This window comes from Pavona decussata, unplaced genomic scaffold, assembly GCF_977016875.1.
Source record: "Pavona decussata unplaced genomic scaffold, jaPavDecu1.1 SCAFFOLD_330, whole genome shotgun sequence".
Classification (NCBI taxonomy): Eukaryota; Metazoa; Cnidaria; class Anthozoa; order Scleractinia; family Agariciidae; genus Pavona; species Pavona decussata.
This window is the reverse complement of record NW_028145718.1, coordinates 636,634-661,340: the sequence shown is the minus strand read 5'-3', so window position 1 is coordinate 661,340 and position 24,707 is coordinate 636,634. Positions and strand designations below refer to the sequence as shown.

The 24,707-nt window shown below is 38.7% G+C and overlaps 1 protein-coding gene and 1 pseudogene across 1 annotated transcript; one reads left to right on the top strand and one right to left on the bottom strand.

The window, feature by feature from the left end:
- LOC146453453 (uncharacterized) overlaps positions 1–24,707 on the top strand; it is a 315,682-nt pseudogene that overhangs the window by 270,849 nt on the left and 20,126 nt on the right.
- On the bottom strand, positions 23–19,775 carry LOC146453455 (uncharacterized). The gene is made up of 18 exons (XM_085096606.1): positions 19,576–19,775; positions 17,129–17,176; positions 16,952–17,023; positions 16,171–16,503; positions 12,888–13,124; positions 11,479–11,889; positions 10,111–10,389; positions 9,092–9,391; positions 8,401–8,706; positions 7,867–8,079; positions 6,736–7,131; positions 5,720–5,998; positions 4,589–5,127; positions 4,249–4,303; positions 3,287–3,354; positions 2,787–2,856; positions 1,637–1,831; positions 23–1,195 (listed from the first exon to the last, which is right to left on the bottom strand). Exons 1-18 carry the CDS (start codon positions 19,637–19,639, stop codon positions 930–932), a joined length of 4,131 nt encoding a protein of 1,376 aa, XP_084952732.1. The 5' UTR covers positions 19,640–19,775; the 3' UTR covers positions 23–929.

Genomic DNA, 24,707 nt, shown 5'->3' with positions numbered 1-24,707 from the left:
TCAACTCAATGACTTCAATAAGTTGTTTTACAGAAATTTATTTACACTCATCGTTGGATCAAATTTACAATTTTCGTTTCATTATTCTTAATTTGCCTTACTACAAAGCTGTAAACTTACTTTTCCTAATTTCTTCCTTATTAAGCATTGGTTACTTTGAAACAAGTGTTATAAGAAAACGTAATCTTTCCAAATCTTTTTTATACGTCTTTAAATTCCCTGCATGCTATGCTGCGAGTGCAGTGACGTCATCGGACCTATCTTAGGCCACTTTCCATTTGTGAGAACTCACCAGCCAGCATGGTGACATTGTAAATATAATGCGCCATTTTGAAGGTCTGCCTTTGACGCCTTATGAATGGTACATTCTGAAAATAGTATGTGCCACTTTTAAAGGTCCTTAGATAGGGTGGCATGTAAGTAGTCCTTTAAAATTTCTGCATTCCGTTAGCAAAATGTCAGTCTGGCCGGCCAGCTCTGCCAAATGGAAAGCGGGCCTAGTCCATTGTCCTTACCAACCAAAACTTCCCGGATTAGAGCTCTTCATGTGGCGGTGGAGGTCTATAATAGACCTAACTCAAACATTTAAAACAATTAATATAATTTAAGGAGTCAAAGCTTTAATCCGGGGGGGAGAAAAACCCACAGATTGTTGAACTGCTAAAATATAATCAAAGAAAATCAACAGTAATCCACAAGAATCAATCGCGAGGCCGAATGGTTGGTGGATGCTATTTTGTAAACTTATATGGGACTAGCTATAGATCCTTTGTTTATACAAACGCGTTACATTTGAGTTAATGTCAATATTAAACTAAATGTGATTTGTGTGCATGTGGAGGGCACTTTGTATACATGACATTTTATCGACTAGTAGATAAGTCGGTCGTGTCCATTTTCCTTTTGTATCTTTGCCTTTTATCGTGAGTTTACGCAACGTCCTCCGCTATAAAATCCGCAAGAGCTCTTCGGATTCTCTCTCTCAGCTCTCGCTTGTCCGTGGAGGCAACAATCTGTCGTAACATGGGTGATTTCTTTAGTTTATGTTCTTGTGTCTCGATCACCGATTTTTTGAGAGGAAGTTTCTCCACTATGTCCTCCAGTCTTTTTATTGCCTCAGCGCGAATTCTTTCTTTATCACCAGGGTGGTCTTGGGCGAATTTAATCATTTCTTGCTTGACCTCGGTGATTTTCTCTGTCAAAGAAAATAAAATAGTTTAAAGATTTTACGGTAGGAGGGAAGACGAGCACGTAACGAGGAAAGAGACTTTTCATGTTACGTTTTATTGTGAACCTGACATCCCCCAGGTACGAATATTACGGGTAAGCTCAAGTTAGTGGTAGGAAATCTTAGGGAAAGGAATCTCTCTCCAGGATTTGAGGGCTGTGCAGTGCAATTTCGGAAAATGTAGCTGGACAGTGCCGGCACAAATCGCTGTTAAAAGAACCGAAAACATAAGGCATTTATATACTTTTCATTTACATTGTCGTGTGAGGTAATTCTCATAAATGAAAAGCCGTACATTGACACGGAAGACCGATGGTAATAGAATGTGTTTGAAACATCATACTTGTAATTGCCTGTAAATAGTTGTTACACAATCAACCACTATGCCCGTGATCAAGATGCACTTACTTCTAACGTATGCAATCTCTGCATCCTTAATAAAAGCAGTTTCTTTTTCAAGTAGATCTGATTTCTGCTTTTCATCTATGTTGAGGTCCTCCATCAGGTCTAATGCTAGCTTAGTGGCAATGGCTTGATGGTGTTCTGGAGTTAACCCGCCCACCTCGGTTAAGGCGTCAGCGTACCCCTCCAGTGCTTCAACATCTGTGAAGAAAATCGTTACAATTTGCAGCGAATTCACTTGTTTTAGTTGCATACAGTCTAATTTGCTAGCTCCATTCTTTGATGAGAGAAGGAATTGAGTCAGGAAAGTCACATCAAAAACTGACGACGTCTTTGCCGACTTGCCAGGAACCATCACTCATAATGATCCATTGGCTTTCTGGGTAGCGGACCAAAGTGTTTACATTGTTGAATTTCACAGTGTTTCTTACTCGTCATCCGAAACCTTATTTTTGAAATGAAAAATCTGAAGCCGGTATCAGTGCATAGAGAGTGTAAGCATGCTTGTACTTTTCTCCCGATGCAAAAGACTTTTTGTCTTGTTTTGTCACTTGAGTGTATACAGTTCAGTTTTCCCACATGGAGTACAATCGTAACAACTCGGCATAACTAACCTGTAATGCATTTGTTGATGGTTATTAGCTAGCTATATTTTTTGGTATCAAATTAAGCCTGGTTCATATATAATGTACTCCCGGTATTACGACACAAGTGCGAGATCACGCATACGCACAAATGAACTCATGTCGTTGTGAACAACTCAACATAACGACGTAGTAGAAACATAATAACATAAGCATAACGCCATAAAAAAAAGCTGATCTTTTCGTGAACGTTATGTTCATGTTGTTATGTCGTCATGTCGCTGGTGTGAGCCACGTCTAAGAAGACTGCAAGAATTCAAACGAAAAGAAAAGCCCATTTCTTCAAATTCAGTCTTGTTACTGAAAATGTAAATATCTTGGACTGGCACGCAGCTAGTATCATTAATATCACTAGGCGGGCGTGTCTTACATTTGGAAGAAATTAACGTTGTTTAATACTGGAAATAAGAATAGAAGCGGGGAAAAGCTCCTTAAAACATTCCTTCGCGGGAAGCATTATTTGATGGGGTGTCCCAAAAACAGTTGTAGTCTACAACTACAATGGCACTTACCTTTATCAACTTCACTAGTTGCCTGCTTCTCATTTTCTGAAGGAAGAGAATTCTTCAAAGTGTCGGCAAGCTGTGAATTTAAAAGAAAAAGTCTTTAAGAAACTGAAAAACCTGTTCAGTGTAAGTTACCAAAACACGACCAAAGAAATGTATATGTAGAACTAAGGTTGGAAAGAATTCGTTACTGAGTTAACGTTTCGGTTGCAAGTTGTCAAAGAACGCACACGTTCTAAACTCAATAAAATTTGCTTAATGCAAAAAAAAAACGTAGAAAATGAAGGGAAAAGACCGAATCGAACTGCTTTACCTCAAAGTAATGCTAAATAGCTTTCATTTGAATGCTTACTGGCCAGGACGAGGATTTCATACAATTCTTGCGAGACTCAAATTCTACCTCCACGAGTGAGATTTCTAAAAAGCAAAGGGGATTACAATGCCGAGAAATGAACGGTAAGATTCGGGCATCAATAGCTGGTTTTGTTCTGATAGTGTCTCCTTACCTCTGTAAGTTCTTCTTTTTCTTTTTGGTTGGACTTAGCTGTGTCCACATCGGAGGCTGTACTATCATCTTCAAATTTAATACAATAATTGATTAGTAACGTGATACTCAAAATACGAAAATTCTGAGAATACAACTGACAATTTTTAAAATAGTAAGCGAAGAACTAGACATAGCATGCTGTGCTCTTACTACATCGGATGCTTTTAAGATATTTACACTTTAACCCTCTGTAGACTGGGGAAGGTTGGGGGAGACGGGGGGGGGGGGCGGATTTTTCTCGCCGCGACTTTAAACCTGAATTACATTTTTAATATTTGAGAAAACAATATGGACTTTTGTAACTTTTTCAGAAATATATTTGGGAACAATTTGATGTGGGATTTTTAAGTGTTCATTAACTTTGATAATACCACGAAAACCAATTTTTGACAGGCTTTTTTCTCAGAAAATAGAAAATCTTTTTTAGAGTAAAGAAAATTACTTTTCTTCTTGTAATTTTATGTTTAAGCTCATATTAATGCCCCTTTATTGGTTTTGAATACTTTTTGTTTAAGTAAATCCAAGATGGCCGCCATTTGGTGATCGTGACGTAACTACCACATCCTGGACCTCATTACTTCTCACTGCCGATCTCAAAGGAAACATCTTTGGGGGGACCTATTTATCCTCCAAATTTCATTGCCATAGTTTGTGTAGTCTCGGAGTTATGGAGGGGGGAGGTGAGGGGGTTAGCGCCCCCTGCCCCCCTGCCCAAGAAGACGAATAACAGCCCGGTCTAGATAGGTTGAAGTGACCCCTCCCTCTGCCCGCCTTATATCGTCAATAGAGTGGAAAAGTGCAACCCGTGGATCGACAAACTCAACTAAAATGATGTTTCTTTATTTTCAGTAAAGCTTATCAAACCTTTGTTTAATGTCATTAAAACGTTTTCTGTTGAACTAATTAACAAATTTCCTTTACCCTGAGTCCAGATCTGGTCCAAAGCGCTCTTGATTTCAGGTTTGCCCTCTGTCTCCTAAGACAAGATAAGCGTATGCATCATACAACCTTTCCGTTTCAAGTGCTTTAGTTTTTCTTATTTCTTGGAGTTCAGAAATTTTGTTAGACTGTAACTTAATTGATCCTTTGTTTCTGACTTAGAATCTGGAAATAAACACAAAAAGGAAGTCTAACTCCTCTTGCTACTTTTCTCCAGAGCTCATAATCATCACCCATGGTCTCCAAATTTATTATTTCTCTTTTGTTTAAAAATGCTTTAAAAACAATAACAGTGAAATTACTTGAAGGAGTGTATACTTACCTGGTTATCATCCTTTGAACTTTCAGGATTTTGATTTTCTTTAACAATATCCTCTTCTCCAGACCCAGTGGTGGATGTTTGGCCATCAGCGAGGGCAGTAAATAAATTTTTCAGTGCTGCACCGTTCCTTTGTTTAACAGCCGCCTTACTAGAAGGCGCTGTCGATCCTTGCTCACCGCTCGAGGAATCTTCGGAATTTGTTGGCAAGCTGTGAATAATGTCCGACTTTTTTTCGATCTTTTTACCCAAAGCCGCCTGTGCTATGTCATCCATAGTGTCTGTGATAACTTTGCCTCTTGTGCTAGCTCTTTGTTCAGTGCTTCCCTCTCGGTCACCGTCAGAAGAGTCTTCACCTTTGTCATCACTCTCCAGACCCAAATCTACGTTCTCATATTCATCATCTTCCTCGTTCGGGACAGAGGCTCGCTTGTACTCGGTTTCTCCGGACTCGCCCGATTCACCACTTTCTCCAGACTCACCACTTTCTCCACTTTCTCCACTTTCTCCAGACTCCCCGGATGCAGAAGAATCTTTTGATTCTAGAGTGTCAGAGGTATAAACGAGAAGGGCTGTTTAGCTATTAGAAACTTTATTGTAGACGTTATATCCATAACGAAATACCATGGAGTGCTATCAGCTGAGATCAACAATAATATTACCGCTCTCCCTGGACGGTGCGAGAACATTATTCAGTTGCAGTTTTACCCTTAAGCATTTTTATTAGATAACTTTAGTTAGCAAGGTTAAAACACAAGAACAGAGCCAAAAAGAAACAAAGCAATAACAAGAGTTGATGCGGTCCAGGTAACTAAGTAATCTATGAAAACACTATCAGTTTTCTGTTGAAATACGCACATCTGCATGGTCGCACAAGATGAACGAAAACGCGAAGCAAATTTCGAACTGCTTTTAAGGTCTGTCAACTGGGAAGGAGCTCGGCGAGATTACAATACCCAGATTTCAACGATCTGCTGGCCTCGCAGTGCAGTAGGTTAGAACATCGTCGCCGAAGTCAAATATCTTTTTATTTATTTTTTTTTTTGTTCTTGCGAGCCGAAAAATCCTTTTCGGAGTCTGTAGCTCTCTTCAGCACACTAACATGCACTCAGCTGTGTCACTATACGCTTATACCTGGTTCATCCTGTGGTATCTCACTTCGTTTGGCAATGTCTCCTTCTCCGGACTCGCCTGATGTCTCTGAATCACCAGACTCTCCACTTTCTCCGCTCTCGCCACTTTCACCACTCTCTCCGCTCACACCACTTTCTGCGCTCTCGCCACTCTCACCACTCTCTCCGCTCTCGCCGCTCTCGCCACTTTCACCAGTTTCATCGCTTTCTCCGCTCGCACCACTTTCTCCGCTTACGCCAGATTCTTCAGAATCTTCTGGATTTTCGTACACTTCCACGGCTACAATACAGAATGGAAAAGACAAATGAGTAATTGGTTCGTTCAAGGCATTTTGTCTTTTAATTTGCCAGCGCTAACATATACAACAATAGCGGTGATTAAAAAACTAACATTGTTATTTAACTAATTGTGATACTGACAGGAAAAATCATTTTCTATATATTGAAAAAATCACAGAATACATGAAAGTATGTACACCGTATTGTAGATATTACAAAATTTACAAAATATTACAAAGAAACAAAGAACTAAAAAAATATGAGGTAAAACTGGCGAGGAAGCCTAAAGTAATAAACTATTTGAGCTTATAAATTAATGTTACTAAAGTTTAACTGAGTTATTTCGAACCTTGATTAGACAAAAGCACACGGGAATGACGATATAACGGAATATAATGGCCAGAAATCATCAGTGTTCATTGTCAGTCGTGGAAAAGATTTTGCCTGTGAATGTATACTGATGATCTTATTCTAATTTTTCAAGTTTGCAATTTTGGTAATTTTCACCAAAATACGAGTTCCACCGAGAAAAATTCAGTGAGAAAATAACTACTCGGAACAAGCGAAGATCGAAAACAAATGCCGCAAACTGGATTTCTCTCGAATAACAGAGACATCATACGATTCTATATATTTTGTTAAACTTCAGTTTCATTTCCTGTTAAAACAATTTATTTTTTGGCAGATGTAGCCTCACTTCAACCCTCTTTTGAATAGATTGAAACTTCTTTCACAAACCGTATTGTTCCTGAGGTATCTCGTTTCTTCTGGAAATTGCTGCATCTTCTGCTTCACCACTCTCTGCAGATTCTCCGCTTTCACCTGATTCACCACTCTCCCCAGACTCTCCGCTTTCACCAGATTCACCACTCTCCCCAGACTCTCCGCTTTCGCCTGATTCACCACTCTCCCCAGACTCTCCGCTTTCGCCCGATTCACCACTTTCCCCAGACTCTCCGCTTTCGCCTGATTCACCACTCTCCCCAGACTCTCCGCTTTCACCAGATTCTCCGCTCTCGCCAGATTCTATGGATGCACCACTCTCACCAGATTCCCCACTTTCATCAGATTCGCCACTTCCACTAGATCCACCGCTTACGTCAGGGCTTCTTGAAACATCCGACTGTTGGGAATCTTTATGTGAAGAAGGATAAAGCAAAATAATAGAGCAGTTTTCTTATGATAATTCATAGGGAAAATAATGAGATCATGTCTGGCCAATCCCAGCTCTCCTAAAGGTGCAATGGACCGAACAGAACAGGCTGCAGGAACATTTTAATACAAGATGCACTATGAGAAAGATTATTCAACGACAAAGGAAAAATATATTCAAGTATATCGAACTTTGGGGCAAATGTCATCTCGTGGTCTTCAGCTACTCAATTACTCCCCACTAGTGGTTAAGAATTCGAATAGACACTAGAAGGTTGGAGGAGACCAAAGATAATCAATCTTGTCCCCTTTCTTTCAAAAGATGTGCTTTCTTGCTCATTTCGTGCATTAGCTTAGGAACGCATATCTGGTATAACAGTTAACAACTAAAAGTTTATACAAGGCTAATCACGATCAGTTGCGTATTACAATAGGTGGCACAGGAAACAGCAGATAAATCAGTATTTTTAGGCTCACTCAGGTTTAGCACTTGAAGTTTTCATCTGCACCATAGGAAACTTGCTTCGAGAGTGAAAACGCGTCATGGTGCAATGTTCAACGCTGTCTTCATTTATTCACATCATGGTGATTTATGGTATCACTGAGTTAGACATGAGCAAAAGGACCAGACCAGTTGAGAGAGGGTCAGTGATTAGGACTTCAGTTTTTCTTTAGTGTATGCTCTATTTTCACTTTTTTTTTTTTTGCTGGCTTTACCTTTTTGCTTCTTTTCTTGTGGTATCTTACTTCTCTTTGATAACTCTCCTTCACCAGACTCGCCTGATTCGCCGGATTCACCCGACTCTCCTGATTCACCGGATTCCCCTGACTCCCCGGATTCGCCAGACGCGCCTGATTCTCCGGAAGCTCCACTTCCTCCTGAACTCTCTTCTGAGGCTCTTCTGTCAGGCTCCCCAGAAGCACTTGCGTCTGAAAAAGAAGTTGCCTTATCTAAATAAGAGATCCTTTTACGCAGGCCGGAATATCACGGAAGTCAGGTTTGTGTAAAAACTTACATTATTCATATACGTCAATGATTAAAAATATGATATGATACCTGTGACGGTGAACTCTGCAATGGGTTGCGTATGGAGAGAGAAAAACCAAAAGTTTTGGCAGGCTTTATTCGCAGGGGAACTTTACAGTGAAATAAAGGGTAAAGCTGTTATCTTTTCTTAGATAAATTGGTCTTAATACAATGTAAAGTGTATTTATGAGCCTTTTCTGGTCCGAACACATCTTTGATCCTACCTTTAACTTCTTTATCATCGTCTCTTGCAATTTCATCCCTCTTTGTAACTTGGCTTTCCCCAGATTCGCCTGATTCCCCACTCTCACCACTCTCCCCTGACTCTCCAGAGTCGTCACCCGATTGGTCAGACTCGTTAACTGTCTCTAACTTATCAGTCTGTGTGGTCTCCACTGGTTGCTTTTTAGCTTTATCTCCCTCTGTTTGGTCGGATTGAGTGTCATCTGCAGATTCACCAGACTGTTTTCTTTGTTCCAACAGGTCATTTCCAGAGGATGCATCTGACACCTTTGAAATTTCTTCAGGAGCTGTGATTTAGAGTCATAACCCACAAACTTATATGAATGGATTTATTTTTGATAATTTAATCTTTAAAGAATTTGCAATTTTTCAATCGTCATGTTGGAAAGTCGAATTCCAAATTTCTTTTCATCTATTTTACAGTGTATACCCAGATGTCGTAATTTATCAAAAAAAACAAAAGGGCGTGCCGATCATGATCGAGATTAACTAACAACAAGAGAGTGATGAAAGACAACAGCTGTTGACGTTTTCGTCAAACAAGTATCACTGCTATATTAAACTTTATCGTTAAAAAAATGTGAAGTACAGTATCTTTGGCATGGGTCAGTGGATTAAATGTTGGCCTTTAGATAAATACAAGTGAGAATATCTATCTACAAGTGTTATTACCATTTTCCCTTTCTGTTGGTATCTCACTCCTTTTTGACAAAGAACCATCGCTTTCTTCACCAGATTCGGCGCTGTCACCAGAATCCTCGTAATACCCGGACTCTCCCGATTCTCCGGAGGCACCGGAATTCTCAAAATCCCCAGACTCCCCAGACTCTCCTGATACACCAGAAGATTCAAAGTCTCCAGATTCCCCTGATTCACCCGAATCTTCGACTTTCCCTGATTCCTCGGATGCTCCTGATTCAGCGGCATCTTCAGAACTGCCAGACGCACTGGATTGATTGGTTTCTTTCGTTTCTGAAATCAAAACATGTACAACGAGTTAGCATTCGTTTCGTCTCCTTATGTTATAACAAATGAACAGGGGTAAGACTGTAGTGCTATTCAAAAGTTTGCATACCAGGGTAAGGGTGGCAATCTTGTTACCAAGTTGCCATTTAAAAAATCCGAGAAGATTGTTACATTCTTCATTATCAACAACGACGAACTGTTAGAAATGGACAACCATTTAACTAAATGAATGGCCCAGCATGTTGTTTATGTCAACGTCGACATCTGTCAGTTATTGCTTTTGGTGAGTCATTGAAAACAAGATTAATCCTGGCTGCACTAACATCACAGTCTCATTATCATTATCACATTTCGACTATTGTGTTGTGCGATTTCCCCCCTTTTCGTTATGGAGAAGAAAATATGTTCGCAAGGTTCTTTTTCAGAGCAAAGGATCATTGAAAAATATTTCGTCTGATAAAAAATTGTTGTTAGATACTGTTAATTTTGCAACTGGAAAAGGGATCATTCAGATTATTTTGAAGTTAACCTCTCAAGCTTTTAGCAGTCAATCACATGCTAGGACTGTCATAGAACTTTTCCGATCTTTATGGTCCTACCGAAGTGGAGAGGATTAGGTTAGGTCATGTAGGTCACCAGTAGATTTCTATAGTTCGAAGGTTTAAAATGTTTTGTATTTAAAATTAAGCAATAATGATAAAGTAAGACATCCGACCTGTACTAACCTTTCTCTTTCGGAATTTCATCCCGCTTGCTAATTTCCGAGTCCCCAGATTCACCCGACTCCTCAAAGTCCCCCGATTCACCAGACTCATCAAAATCACCGGATTCGCCAGACTCCTCAGAATTACCGGACTCACCGGACGCTTCAAAATCCCCGGATTCACCGGATGTCCCAGATGCCCCGCTCTCTCCCCAGTCTCCAGATTCTCCTGACGCGCTTGATTCCTCGCTCTCCTCACCAGAAGCACTACTGTCGTCTGTAACTTCTTTTTCAACGCTGTCTATAAGACCATTTATGTAAAATTAGTTGCCCATAGAGGCTTTCAACTAGAGAACAGCCTTGTATCATGCACTGCGGCTTTCACTGTCACAAATCACTTATTTAAACCGCTGGCACTCTATAAATTCATATACCATCGTTGAGAATACTGCTTTGAAAATTACTTGACTGGATAGTCAAGTAATGCGATAGAAATTAAATGGAATGAAATTATTTTTGAGTGCTTAAGTGAGGACTGCTGTTCTCATAGTTCACCGGGCTTGCTGCCCTGTGAAGAAAATTTGGTTTACCGATGTCGAAGGAAGTCGTGAAAATTAAGGTACCAGCTCCCAGCTTACCTGGTAACTCAGGAAGTTAGAACGATATTGATCTAATTCAGAGGCCTTGGGTTCGATACCAAAGCTTTTTCTTTGACCTGGGCAAAACAAGTTTCCTTCACAGGGCAGCAAGCCTGGGAAACCAAAAGGACAATAGTCCTCACTTTAGCACTCAAAAAATAATTTCATTCCATTTCTATCTCATTACATGGGTGCTATGCGACTCAAACATAAGAATGGTCAAGCAGTTTGTATATTCAGGGTAGGATAGCAGATATCAAAGCAGAATCCATTTTAACAAATTTAACCTCTTTACAGACAGTTAAAAAATCGAGATTAGCATCTTCATGTAAATTAACCTTCTGAGGTAATATTTCTCCTTTCTACTTAACATTTCTTTGCTTTTATTACTTACAAGATTATTTCCTGTATCTTAAGTAATAATAAATAATAGACAATATATCAGCTTTGACAAATACGAAAATAGAAACAAGAAAAAAAAAGACATCATAGCTAGACGCTCTTCCAAATCAATGGATTTTCCAAGAATCGGTTAAAATGTAGGTTTATATACGTTTGCATTCTTTGTCCTACACCATTAACAGAAGATAACAACAGTCCTACTTAACTCGAGCTCCTTGCTTAATGAACCAAGGAAGAAATTTTTGCACAGTCTATCTTATCATGTCCCCGTTAAAACATGTTCAGTGTTTTTCCTTAAGGTGTGAATTCTCAAGATTCCATTTTCTACAAAATTATGACAATCCGCTTACCTTTCTCTTCTTTTGGTATTTGATTTCTCTTCACCATATCAGACTCGCCATCTGCACTCTCCCCAGACTCCCCTGATTCATCAGCATCACCAGATTCACCGGAAAAACCGGACTCACCAGATTCTCCTGATTCACCTGATTCATCCGAATAGCCAGACTCGCCTGATTCACCGGATGCCGAACTTGCGTCATCAGAATCCGAAGCGACCTTCGCGATTTTGGTATCTTTAGGTTCCTTTCCAGAATCCTCAGAATCATCGGATTTTTTGGTGGAACTCTTGGGCTTGTTCCCGTCTGATTCTCCTTGGCTAGAGTCTTCAGTTTCTTCTGAATCTCCTGCGTCCCCAGATTCTGATGTCGAACCAGACCCATCCATGTCATCATCGTCTTCATCATCTTCACTGGCACGTTCTGAGGAAATGGAAAAAAAAAGAAGTAACAATAAATAAGTCAATAAATAAATAATATATAAAGGACCAACTTGTAGCTATCGTTATGAGTCTTGGGTTTGGTTTTTATCATGCCAATTATTTTTGAGACAGAAGTACTATTAAGTCATTGTGAATTGTTAGCATCCTTTTAGAAATACAAAAGCGCCAATTCAATTCACAACAGTCATTACACTAGTACATAAAATTGATTAGTTGTGAAATAGCAAAAAAAATGTACTGTCTTCGCCTTAAAATACAGACATGAATTATGTATTATAAATAATGTAGCATAAATTAATATTGTAATAGGGGCTCTTCCCGTTAAGCCCACAAGGGTTTGTTGAGAGCTCTTGCTCCGTAAAGAATAATTATTATAGACTGTATCATTGTAAACATACAAAATATCTTTATAGGCAAATAAAGATTGGTTGATTTTCAAAAGACAAATTAGCTGCAATTTGAAGTGAAGTTTTGACGTCGTAACGACATTATTTACCTTAGATTATCTTACATGATTACCTCACATTACTGATATTGGAGATTTTGTCTAGAGTGGTTGTGCGTTTTCGAAATAAAGAAAGTATGCCACGAGGACGTCGAAACGTCTTTCGATTTTAACGCTAATTTCCTTTTCCAATTTTGAATTGATGAAGCTGATGTATCAATAATTTTCAATATGTTTGTTAGGTGCCTACGTCATAAATGTTTGTCAAGTAGTTCCACAAATTGTTAATTTTGTGACCAGTTTCTTACCTGCCATGTGTTTGAATTTCTCGCTTGGTTATTACCTTATTTTCACTCATTTTTGCGGTTACTTCATTTCATAAAATTGTTTAAAGCGTCCACGATTTTATATAAAAGGAGGACATTAAGGTCCGTAAAATTAGTATCCCAGTGTTTTCGCTGTTATCTTTTAACACATTTGTACCCGAAAATCTGACTGAATTGACTTAGAATATAGATAGATATATGCATTACCTTCCTCAAATACTTCTGTTGGGATAACATTTCTCTTGACCGCTTCTCCTGATGACTCATCTTCTGACTCAGCAGTTTTCTTCTTATCATCAAATGACGTGCTGCTCTCTCCAGAACCACTGGAAGGTGCGTCAGAGGATTGACTTGAGTCTGCTGATTGAGGAGTTTCCGTCTTCTCTGACGACTCGTCATCCTCTGGCTTAAATATTCTTGGAATGTCACTTCTCTTGGAATTTTCTGAAAGGAAGCAACAAGTGAATATACAAATACAATATACATTTAAATTCTGTTAAAAAAGTCTACTGTATACACCAACTCTTATGATGATTGTTTCAGTTGGTTAACATGTTACCCTACAAAACAAGTTTCTTAGCGCTGTCAGTGAGCGCGAATAACGCGCAAGGCTCGCCAATCAAGCATTCGACATTAACCACGTGACTGTATACAGCCTTGTTGATGAATTAATACCAAAAACTTGGACGCTACTTTTTACCCATGGAGAAGGCAAGCAGAGCTACGCTTTCTGTATTTTACATGTACACGAATGGTTCAAATTCGCAATAGTTTGGATGGCAATCCACTAGCTATTTTCAGACGAAGGGACGGAAGTGGCTCGTAAAAAAGTTAGAGATCAGGTGGTAACGATGCCCCTAGTCCTAAAATACAAGTAAATATGCGTTATTGACCAAGCGTGAGGTCAAGATGGCTGGATATTGGCCAAGTTCTTTTTTTGCGTTTTTATGGACCGAGGCGAAGTCGAGGTCCATGAAACGCAAAAAAAGAACGAGGCCAATATCCAGCCATCTTGACCGAACAAGCTTGGTCAATAAAGGATTTATTATATGGCTTTACGTTCAAGTTAAAACCACAACAACAAAACAAAACAGGACTGATGAAACTGCTCTGCTCGGAAAGAAATTCCTCATAGCCGGCCGGTGCAAGATTTATTTTCAGTGCATTTTTGGATTAGCATGTAATCGTGGAAAACAAGGGATCCTAAATTATCTTAGGGCTCTAACTTTATAATGGTTTAAAGGGAGTATACAATTATTGAGAACGAAAAATTTAGATTCTCGCAAGAGCGGGAAGATTTGAAAAGAATCCGGCAAACTCGCCATTTTCAGCCGATCGCGCGGTGGCGTAAATAAATATGCGTTATTGACCAAGCGTGAGGTCAAGATGGCTGGATATTGGCCAAGTTCTTTTTTTGCGTTTTTATGGACCGAGACGAACGACGCCAATATCCAGCCATCTTGACCGAACAAGCTTGGTCAATAAAGGATTTATTATATGGCTTTACGTTCAAGTTAAAACCACAACAACAAAACAAAACAGGACTGATGAAACTGCTCTGCTCGGAAAGAAATTCCTCATAGCCGGCCGGTGCAAGATTTATTTTCAGTGCATTTTTGGATTAGCATGTAATCGTGGAAAACAAGGGATCCTAAATTATCTTAGGGCTCTAACTTTATAATGGTTTAAAGGGAGTATACAATTATTGAGAACGAAAAATTTAGATTCTCGCAAGAGCGGGAAGATTTGAAAAGAATCCGGCAAACTCGCCATTTTCAGCCGATCGCGCGGTGGCGTAAATAAATATGCGTTATTGACCAAGCGTGAGGTCAAGATGGCTGGATATTGGCCAAGTTCTTTTTTTGCGTTTTTATGGACCGAGACGAACGACGCCAATATCCAGCCATCTTGACCGAACAAGCTTGGTCAATAAAGGATTTATTATATGGCTTTAGCATCAAGTTAAAACTACAACAACAAAACAAAACACGGCATGAAACTGCTCTACTCGGAAAGAAATTCTTCATAGCCGGCCGGTGCAAGATTTATTTTCAGTGCATTTTTGGATTAGCATGTAATCGTGGAAAACAAGGAATCCTAAATTATCTTAGGGCTCTAACTTTATAATGGTTTAAAGGGAGTATACAATTATTGAGAACGAAAAATTTAGATTCTCGCAAGAGCGGGAAGATTTGAAAAGAATCCGGCAAACTCGCCATTTTCAGCCGATCGCGCGGTGGCGTAAATAAATATGCGTTATTGACCAAGCGTGAGGTCAAGATGGCTGGATATTGGCCAAGTTCTTTTTTTGCGTTTTTATGGACCGAGACGAACGACGCCAATATCCAGCCATCTTGACCGAACAAGCTTGGTCAATAAAGGATTTATTATATGGCTTTAGCATCAAGTTAAAACTACAACAACAAAACAAAACACGGCATGAAACTGCTCTACTCGGAAAGAAATTCTTCATAGCCGGCCGGTGCAAGATTTATTTTCAGTGCATTTTTGGATTAGCATGTAATCGTGGAAAACAAGGAATCCTAAATTATCTTAGGGCTCTAACTTTATAATGGTTTAAAGGGAGTATACAATTATTGAGAACGAAAAATTTAGATTCTCGCAAGAGCGGGAAGATTTGAAAAGAATCCGGCAAACTCGCCATTTTCAGCCGATCGCGCGGTGGCTTAAATAATAAACATTTTCAGGATTTTTACACAGTTTTCGGCTTCCAATCATTAATTCTTGAATGAAACAATAGATTTTGAGATTATATGCCAACATAAGCCGAAAAAAAAAGGGTGAATCAGAAAACTGGGCGAAACTTTGACAAGATTTTGTTGTTTACAACAGGCAAGACGCGGCTAAATTAAAAACGTGAGCTTCTTCGGCGAACTTGAAAAAAATACTTTTCTGAATTGTTCTAAACACTTAACGTAACTTCCACTACGCTATGATTTAAATACAGTCATTTCAAACCTAGAGAACTTATTAATTTGGCACTCGACTTGAGACAATAAGTTTTACAAAATCAACTCTATCTAAAATTACTACACGCAGAGCAACTCACCGATTCAACTCACATTCATTGTAGCTGAAACAAAATTTTCACTACACCAGGACGATTCCATTCTCTTTCCTTTCCTTTAGGTAAATGTTGAGAAAGTTTACCGAACTTTTTAGTGAGCGTTTTCCCCAAAAACAACGAGAAAATCGAAGAAAAGATTGCATTGTTGTTGGGATTAAACTTTCGATGCCAAGCGGACGGGCAACGGGTAATCTCGAGCGGGCAAGATAGCTCCATCTTGCCCGCTCGGGTAGCCAATCATAGTGCAGGATTTGACTCATCTTGCCCGCTCGCGGAGCCAGCCATATAATAAGAGAAAATATTGTTCAATTTTCATAACCGAACAAAAAGCATGAGACAATTTATCATTTCAATGAAATGGGGGCATGAAAATTGAATTTAAGATTAAGTATCCATCGATACCTGACTCCCCACTTTCTTCAGGTTGTTCAGTTTTGTCCGAGGCTTTCTCGTTATTAGAATCTTCGGAGTCTCCTGAAGTTACGGAAGGTGCATCGCCAGATTGTTCATTTTTCTCAGTCTCTGGTTCTTTATTTCCTTCTGCTCTCTTGTGTTTAGCTTCTGAAACTACAACTTCTTTTAAATTGCTTTCTACTGGAATAAAACTTCGTCTTTTCTTCGTAAGGACTTGATCATTCTTGTCGCTATATTCATTTGAAGATTCTTCTTTACTTGTATCAGGAATGAAATTGCTCACTGTGTTGGACGGGTTTGTTTCTTCTTTTTCCTCGTCATCTAGAACAACAATGAAATCGCTCACGTTTGAAAAAGCAAGTAATATCTCTAAAATTGATCAGTTTAATTACCTTTTTTTTTTTAAAAAAAAATGCAAGCATGAGAGGGCTATTAGAGAAATAAAATGATATTTCTTAAGACATTAAGTGCGTCTACCCAACTTAAGCTACATAACAAACCCCTTTACTTAAAAAATGGCTAACATTGTAACAACTCTTCTTCAAGCTCTTCTTTTCGAAAATGGTGATTTGAGCGCCTTGTACACAATTTATAGAATGCCATGGTCGCTTCATCAATTGCCACACGGTAAGTCTTTACTCGCCTTGAAAGTTAGAAGTTTTTAAATATCTTGAGGCGCTGCTAAAGTTTGAACCTTGAAGGAACGGAGCGAACGAGAAATTATTATGATGGCTCATGATATTGGAGAATAGGAAATAAACATTTTTACCTGGTATCTCCGAACGACGAGTTTTGTCTCCATCCAATATTGCGTCAACTATAGCAGAAATTATTGTTCTAACTGTAAAGAAAGTCAACAAAATTTAATGATCAACAACTGTTGGCATTCGAGGAGGGTGAGGTTGGGCTGTCTACTCAATTCAAATCAAGAGGTTTTAGTAATTACCTTCCTTGTCGGCTTCTAGGTCATCTGCTTCTCGTTTCTCCCTTGTCCCTGTAGACGAAAAATTAGACTTCTTAATAAACCTCATTTGTAATGATATAACTCTGTAATAACAGGAAACTGTTTATTTGATATACTTGCTCCATTGATTGTATTCCCAAGCTATTCGACAAAACGCAATGAAACTCTCGCAGTCATCGTGATCTAATAGTTTACCAAAGCGTAGTCTGATTCGAAATTTGACATCAACAGAACAACGATACTCCTCCAATTAAAATAAATACATATTTTCCCAATCTGATTTTGTGAATAGATCAGTTCCATGATTATGATGAAATTTTTGAACCGCTTCATGGTCCTAATGATGGTTTCTGTTCACTTTGATAGCGCGTTGTCATTCAACAAAAATCTCAAGATGGTGGTCAATTTTCAAGAACAACAGCTTGCAAATTTTACTGATGCAAGTTGTTCTTTATAATGAATGCTTGGAGTGAAAGTCCAGCATCCTCTTTGTTTAAGCGACAGGATATCCACGGTCCTTCATTTTTTTAGTGCAGTTAACATAATAATAGTAACAATAGATTTTGGCGTCCAAGCTTTTTTAGGCTGTCTGTTTTCCGGTGTTCTAGTATGAATACTCCGGCCAATTATGGCATTCGTAGTATATTTTTTTCCTGAGAAATATTAATCGAACGAGCCGTGGTCGAGGCATTATTTTATTCCTGTTATCTACCATCGCGCTTTTTTCCACACTGTTTCGCAACCTATTCATGTGAATGAACATGTACCAGTGATCCGTGAGGACAACCTGAAGAGATCAAGGGGTTATCAGTGTGATAGACTAGGAATACTTCAGTTTGTTTGCCTTATCCCCCTGAAATTATACCAGAGTTAAATGCAGATCGTGCTAGCCATCGTACTATTTGTCTCTCATATAACAAACCCGGACAAAAATGGCCGGATACTAACAACTAGTAAAATCAGCCCAATAGGTGCAGGGAAGGTTTTACCCCTGAAAGACACATTTGATCCTTATTCAGAAACGTCGTTCTGGTTGTTACGAACGACTTCTCCATCTTGTTCAAGTTATAAACTGGAAAGTAAACTTTCTCTCATATAGCGAATATCTGATGGAATTTAAACGCACATAATTTAAGTTACATGCAAGTTTTCAGGGTATACCGGAGGCCTAAAATCAAACCTGTCTTTGCTTGGCCGGCAGGCCCAAGTACACTCTTAGTGAAGAGAGTGTTTGAAGTGTTTGAAAGCTTTACCAGGTTATTAAAAAGGAAATCCATTTAAAATTAGTAATTATTTAGCTTACTTCCACTTATTCACTATAAATATTTTAATCCCACATTAGACAGTTCTAAGTTTGGAATGACAGTTCTAACATAGAAAGGCACGGTTAAATGATGATAGAAAAATGTGGATACGAATATGGGAAGGTAACAATAGTTTCCTAGACACGCAAACATGTTCTTTAGAGTGGCTATTCTGGAGCAAAAATGAAATTCAGTAACAGAGGGAGAGACTATATTTTGAACTGTATAAAGAAGGAGGAATAATGAAAGGAAATTCTAGTAAGGTACCATCCGAGCGTTTCAGAAACGTTGACCCATGGAGATGCAGATCAAAGGTTGCAGATTAATGCTATGCTTTGTCAGGTGTCATCAGTCAGTTAATTAAATCAAAGAGGAAGTGCGATAAAATGAAATCATATTTGATTCACTTCTGTCTTTCTCGGTTTCTAATCTTTCATGCCTCCACGAAGTTATTATTTAGCAAAACCGATGAGCTTTGCTTTAGGTGACGGGATTATAATGAACTTGTTTTGCGAGAAAATAGGCTGAGATAACTGAAAATAAAAAAATGATGCATCATTTTGTTTTACCTGGCGTATAGCATTAAATAATTTTACTTGAGTTGCGGTTAAGATCTACCTCTCCTTCAACTAATTATAATAACGATTCTCACTCGAGTTTGTTAAAATCGAAGTACTAAATTACATTAAGGGATATTGAAGATGAGATTTTGAGCAAAAACTGTTAAGCTTTAAAGTCGATTATCTTGCCTTATAGGTCGATACGGTGTCCAGTATTAACAATGAATTAAACCAAACAGAATAAAATAGTCGTACAAAAAACTCTTCAGAGTTTCCGAGTCATGTTATATCAGCTTCTATTCTTGATTATGGTAAGTTGCATATTTAATGATTTCAATAAACACGACTAATTGAATAAAGAACTCCTCCGTGTTATTGTCGAGTACAGCAGCGGTTTTGAGAAAGTCATTTGTTCGTCGATAAGCCATTCGAAAGCTCAAAACAAGTTGACTCAAATCTTTAGGTGAAAGCCAACGCGATTATGGCCACCATGAATGGCGACCAACTTGTTTTGAGTTCGATCTCTGATCTTAACTACAAATATTGAAAATAAAAGCGTACTTACGTGAAATTGGCGACGCCTGGGATAACCACGCCAGGCATAGAATCAGAAGCACACTAAACTTCATCTCACATGAGATAAAGCCGTCCTCAGACGACCGAACAGAAACGAAATCTTCAGATATTTTCCTCTTACATTTACCCGTCAAGAGGTATCTCAGAATTTTAAATCAGTCCAAGTTTGTCTATTACCGGACCACCCGTAGTAAACTCGGACGGTAGCCTGGGTTATCGCCTTCTTCACTAATGACTTCATAGGTTGTACAGGGTCGGAAGGCGTTTCTGTTTTAGCCAATCAGAACACCGCCCGACAATCTTGCCCATATTTGGAGCTTAAGCTTTAGACAATTTAACATTGCAGTGACAATATTTGCTTTTGAACTGAACAGCAAAGCTTAAGGTTCGAACTTTTATGGGAGCAGAAACCCTATCGAGACGATGACATAAAGAGCAGCAGGTTCACTTCTGACAATGACAATTTTATTCGCTCGAAAAGTTAAGAACAGTCGCCTTTTATCCCTTCATGTTTCCAGAATAAATGCGATTATTTGATCTGTCAGTGTTAGTACTCTCGCGCGCTTTCTCTCCGTCGCCTAGCAGGCTGGTACCCGTAAAAAGCTTCATGGTCCTGTCGTTTTCACAGGTGGTACATTTTTATTATGTCATCTATAACTCCAAGGCGTTTTAGCTTTAGGCTTCAAAACGTGGCAGTGATGTAATATGGAATCGGATTTATCCACGAAACGTTTTTCCCCTCGTTGATGATAAACGGCAGTATACAAGCATGGACTGAAATTTCAAGAACAAATTGTTTAAAAAGCTTTTTTTTTAAGTTGGTTAACGCTGATTGTACTTTACTATCTTGAACAATCAGCAGTGACGAGGGCGTCACACAATGTGAAGATCACTGAAGTGTTTACACCTTCTCACTTATTGGGCCAATGACAGGACCGCCCACATCTGTTAGTCTGAAACGTTTGCCCATAGTTATGAAAACTAAGTCATGCATTTCTGTGTTTGTAGTAAAAATCATCTTGACAAAACAAAAACATCGAAAGGCGAGGAGAACATTCTAGCTAAGGAGGCTACACAAAAAGTGGCTGTCAAAACCAAGTACTTAACAATTGAATTTATTTCAAAGGACTATCCAGGAACTTGTTAGCTTTTGCACTCAGCTGTTACGTTAAATTAAGCCTTTTTTTCTTACTGAAAGCACGATAAAATATCTGAAATGAACTGTAACAAATAAATAAGGCTTGTAATTACATTGATACAAATTCGTTGGTTAGAATTTATTCCTCTTCTTCTTATTTTATTCCGTGTGGCTGTTTTTCCAGTCACGTGCTCTTGTATCATTAATAAGATTAAAATCTTTTCCTTGCTGGAAGTGCAGAGGATAATATTTCTAGATGCGTCATGTTTCAGGAAATTCAAATGACGTGTTTTCAGAAAAGTAGCAACTAAGTCATAGAAAATCCAGACTAATTATTGCATTTACTTTGTCTATTTGTTTACTTATTTCTTTCTTTCATTTAATTTAATTTAATTATTTTAATGGACAGTTTGAACACGATTTTGGTTAATTTAATTTATAGTTTGTTTGAAACACAATCGCCTAGGCAAATTAATACATCCATCATATGCAAACTGAAGCGTTTGAAAACCCACAGCTATTTTATTACTTTATTTATTTGGTTTGCTGTTTGTTTGAACCAGGGCAATTACTGTGTTTGCCATTCTCATTAGGGATCGGTGTCGCAGTGAAACCATTTTGCAAAACCCCGCTCAGAATCCGATTGGGACTCGTTCAGGTGGATCATTCTAAAATTTGAAGCAGAATCAAACAAATACTAAACCAATGTTCCCCTGGGTATTTGTCGGAAATATGACATTTGTCATCATAGACCCGGTCCGGGAATGGGGTATTTGTCATTTTTCTAGCAATGGGAAAATTGTTCAATGTTTTGATTTAGAGTTAGAGGAGCAGTTGTGACGCGCTAAAGCCAACAAAGCTTGCGAGTGTTATAAATCCTACTCTCTGGTTGGAAATGAAAGTTGTTATCTTGACAATTCTTTCGTTTTTAGCAAGAAGGACAAGGCAACTCGTTTCATAGTCAAAGCGATATTCAGAATCAAAATTCCATGTTAAAGTAAATTAATATTTAAAAATGCTGATGTTATGAACTTTAAAATACTGTTTTAGTCAAAGATTTTTTTTTTTTGGGGGGGGGGGGGGGTGGAGTGGTATTGGATATCAGGTTGGCTAAACCCAATAGAGTAAATAAGAGGGACCCTTTGCAACAATGACGGTGACGGCAACGACAACGTCAAAAAAGCAATAGGCCTTAAGGCCCGGCCAAACAGATGCAACATCCTCCAACATTGTTAGATCCCGTGATGTTGCACTCGTTTGGCCACCATGTTGCATGATGTTGAGCGAAGTTTGATTTCAATCAAACATCGTCGATCTTGAACATCGATCAACATTTATTTTGTTCTCAGGTGTGAACAACAGGGTTGCATTCGTTCAGCCACCGTGTTCAACTTTGTTAAACGCACGAATGCTCACTAAGCTGATTTTGCAGGTATATTGTATCCATGGCGATGGTTTATTGTTTATATTTGTTTCTCCCGTTGCCGCGTGAGTGTTCAAGCTACAGTTTGGCGAACGAACAAAGTTTTGAATCTCTAAATGAAGAAAGCTCAAACAAAAGCGATCTCTCCTCAAATAGAAAGAGAGAGGGCAGAGGAGTGAGTAAAACTGAGGAGGTCGATCGCTTTCACGCCATTAATATTTTTAGCAATCTAATGTGGCACCGGTTTGTTTTCTAAGCATTCTGGGTAGATTTTGGTCCCGACCCTTGAATTCAAATGTTGCATCAAACATGCTACATTCGTTTGGCCACCTCGTTCAACACTGTGCAACATCGTCCAATAATGTTGTTTGATTTTGCAATCGTTTGACGTGGCTTAAATTAATAACCATGCAAAACAGCAATTCTGCACGTGCATTACACTTTTAGGTACATTTCTTTGACGTCAATGCCCGACTTGGACGTGAAATTTTCTGAAAAGACGTTTTATGAAGGACGTAAACGCTCGACGACGAATTTTTCTTTCTCTTTCTAAACTTGTTGTGTGCGGTCTCCACGAATTCAACGCCAGAAAGTTTTACCTACATTTGACATTTGAAGCGAGTTGGAATAATCGCGACGACGTTTCAATAAACGCGAATTCATTTTAATAGTGACGTTTTCGCTGCCGTCGCCGTCGTTATTAGGGAGCTTTAGCAACGACGACGGCAACGGCAACAAAAAGGTCACCCAAAAATATACCTTTATTTCATTTGTGCTACTTCGCGATCATTTCAACTCGCTTAACTTTTTTTAAAAAAATGGCAAACTATCCAGGAACCAAATTGGTAGGAATGGCATACAAGTTAAGAAAGAAAATGAAAAATTCACCGTCGTGCGTTCACGTTCTCCACAAAACCTTAAATGTGGTCATTCCACTTTGTTGTTTTGCAGAGGACGGCAAAGAAATGTACCAAAATGTAAAACGCACGTGCAGAGCAATTGTTTTTGTTCATTAAACCTATTGTTTTGAGGTGTTGTCATTGCCGTCGCCGTGGTCGTTGCTTAAGGTGACTCGACCCAGTTATTTTTTGGCGGTACCACCCTACTTTGAAGCTCTCTGGTATCGCCACCTTTGCTTTTATCGTAAGGTTAACACACAGAATGGATAACATATAAATCAATCTACAATATAGCAAAAAAATTTTGGCAATCGGAGTAAATGTCACGTGGTTATAGTGCCACGCCCCTTTGAAATTCTGCTGTTGCCGGCTTTTTTTCGTGAAAATCTCTCGGGTACACAAAGTGCGCATTAGTGCCTTGCGCTGAACAAAGTTTCAACAAAATCGCAAAGACCCAATTCGAGAAATTTAGCGCTTTCCAAATTTAGGTCATAATTTATGTAAAAATAGTAAGCAAACTTTACACGATTATATCTAATAAACTATGAGATTTATTCCTTTACTTTGGGGATCTTTAGAACAGATGGGTCCTTGCAAATCAGCAAAAAGCTTTAGGGTCTTGTAAATGCGCGCGATTTGGACCGATGCAAACATATAGAAATTATAGTTTTAGCTATTTGTTGACGCTTGGCAGCGTTTCAGAGTCCTTCTCGCAAAAAAGCATTTTCTTAAAAATTCGTAGTTTTTTTTCCTTCAAATTTTTTCAGGGCCACAATTGATTGACTAACTACCCGGATTCTGAATCCCATGGTCATTGAAAAACTGTGACATTATCTTCTATAAGCCCAAACTTGAGTAAACATTGAAGATTTTTAGCGTTTTGGCTGAGTTTGTGCTTTGGGAGTTTTCTATTATTTCGAGTCTGTCATGATATAGCATTCTTGTTAAGCACGCATTCAATGTCCAATGAGTGCATTCGGAAGTCAGGCAAGCGTGGTCATTACACGCGTGCTGAACAAGAATGCTGTATCATGACAGACTCGAAACAATAGAAAACTCCCAAAACACCCCACACGGGGTGTGGTATGGTCAAGCTTACAATTGATGTAGCCATAAATTAGTCTCGTGGAATGAAATTCAGTCGCCATAACAACGGAAAAACACTTTAAATGACACAAAGAGCCATTAATACGCTTAACTTTCTTTTAAACGTAAATGTCTCACACGTGGAATGGTGCGTGAATTCCACTGTTGTCCGTAAACTGAATTATACTTTTGACGTATGAATTAGAAGGACATGTAAAAGATTTTCTTTCCACACCCAGTATTTCCTTTCCTTGTGATTGAATGCAATGTAACAGAGACACACGTACACAACAACATTGTAAAAAATGCGCATTTTAATTCAAAACGACTGCTTATTATAGGAACACTGAAAACATATTAATCAAAAATAAAACCTGCTTTAATTTCAACACCTGTCGATCGTGACAAGACATAAGGCAGGGGGAAAAAGAGCTGCGTGAATCAATTTCATTAGGGATAGTAAAAGTTACCATTGCATTTAAAGTGAAATTATCCAGCATGTTTCTGAACATACTTTGTAAAAAGGCAATTATAAAATTAACCGCTGTTTTTCGCCGCCAGATTTATGTTTGTGC

What these genes read in the sequence shown, in the direction of transcription:
- LOC146453455 (XM_085096606.1), bottom strand. Translation starts at nt 19,639, where the DNA reads ATGAAGTTTAGTGTGCTTCTGATTCTATGCCTGGCGTGGTTATCCCAG. An exon ending in CGATGATAAAGAAGTTAAAG is followed by an intron (nt 8,080 to 8,400) that starts GTAGGATCAAAG and finishes CTTCTTTTTCAG; the next exon opens with ACGCAAGTGCTTCTGGGGAG. An exon ending in GGACCAGATCTGGACTCAGG is followed by an intron (nt 3,355 to 4,248) that starts GTAAAGGAAATT and finishes TTAAATTTGAAG; the next exon opens with ATGATAGTACAGCCTCCGAT.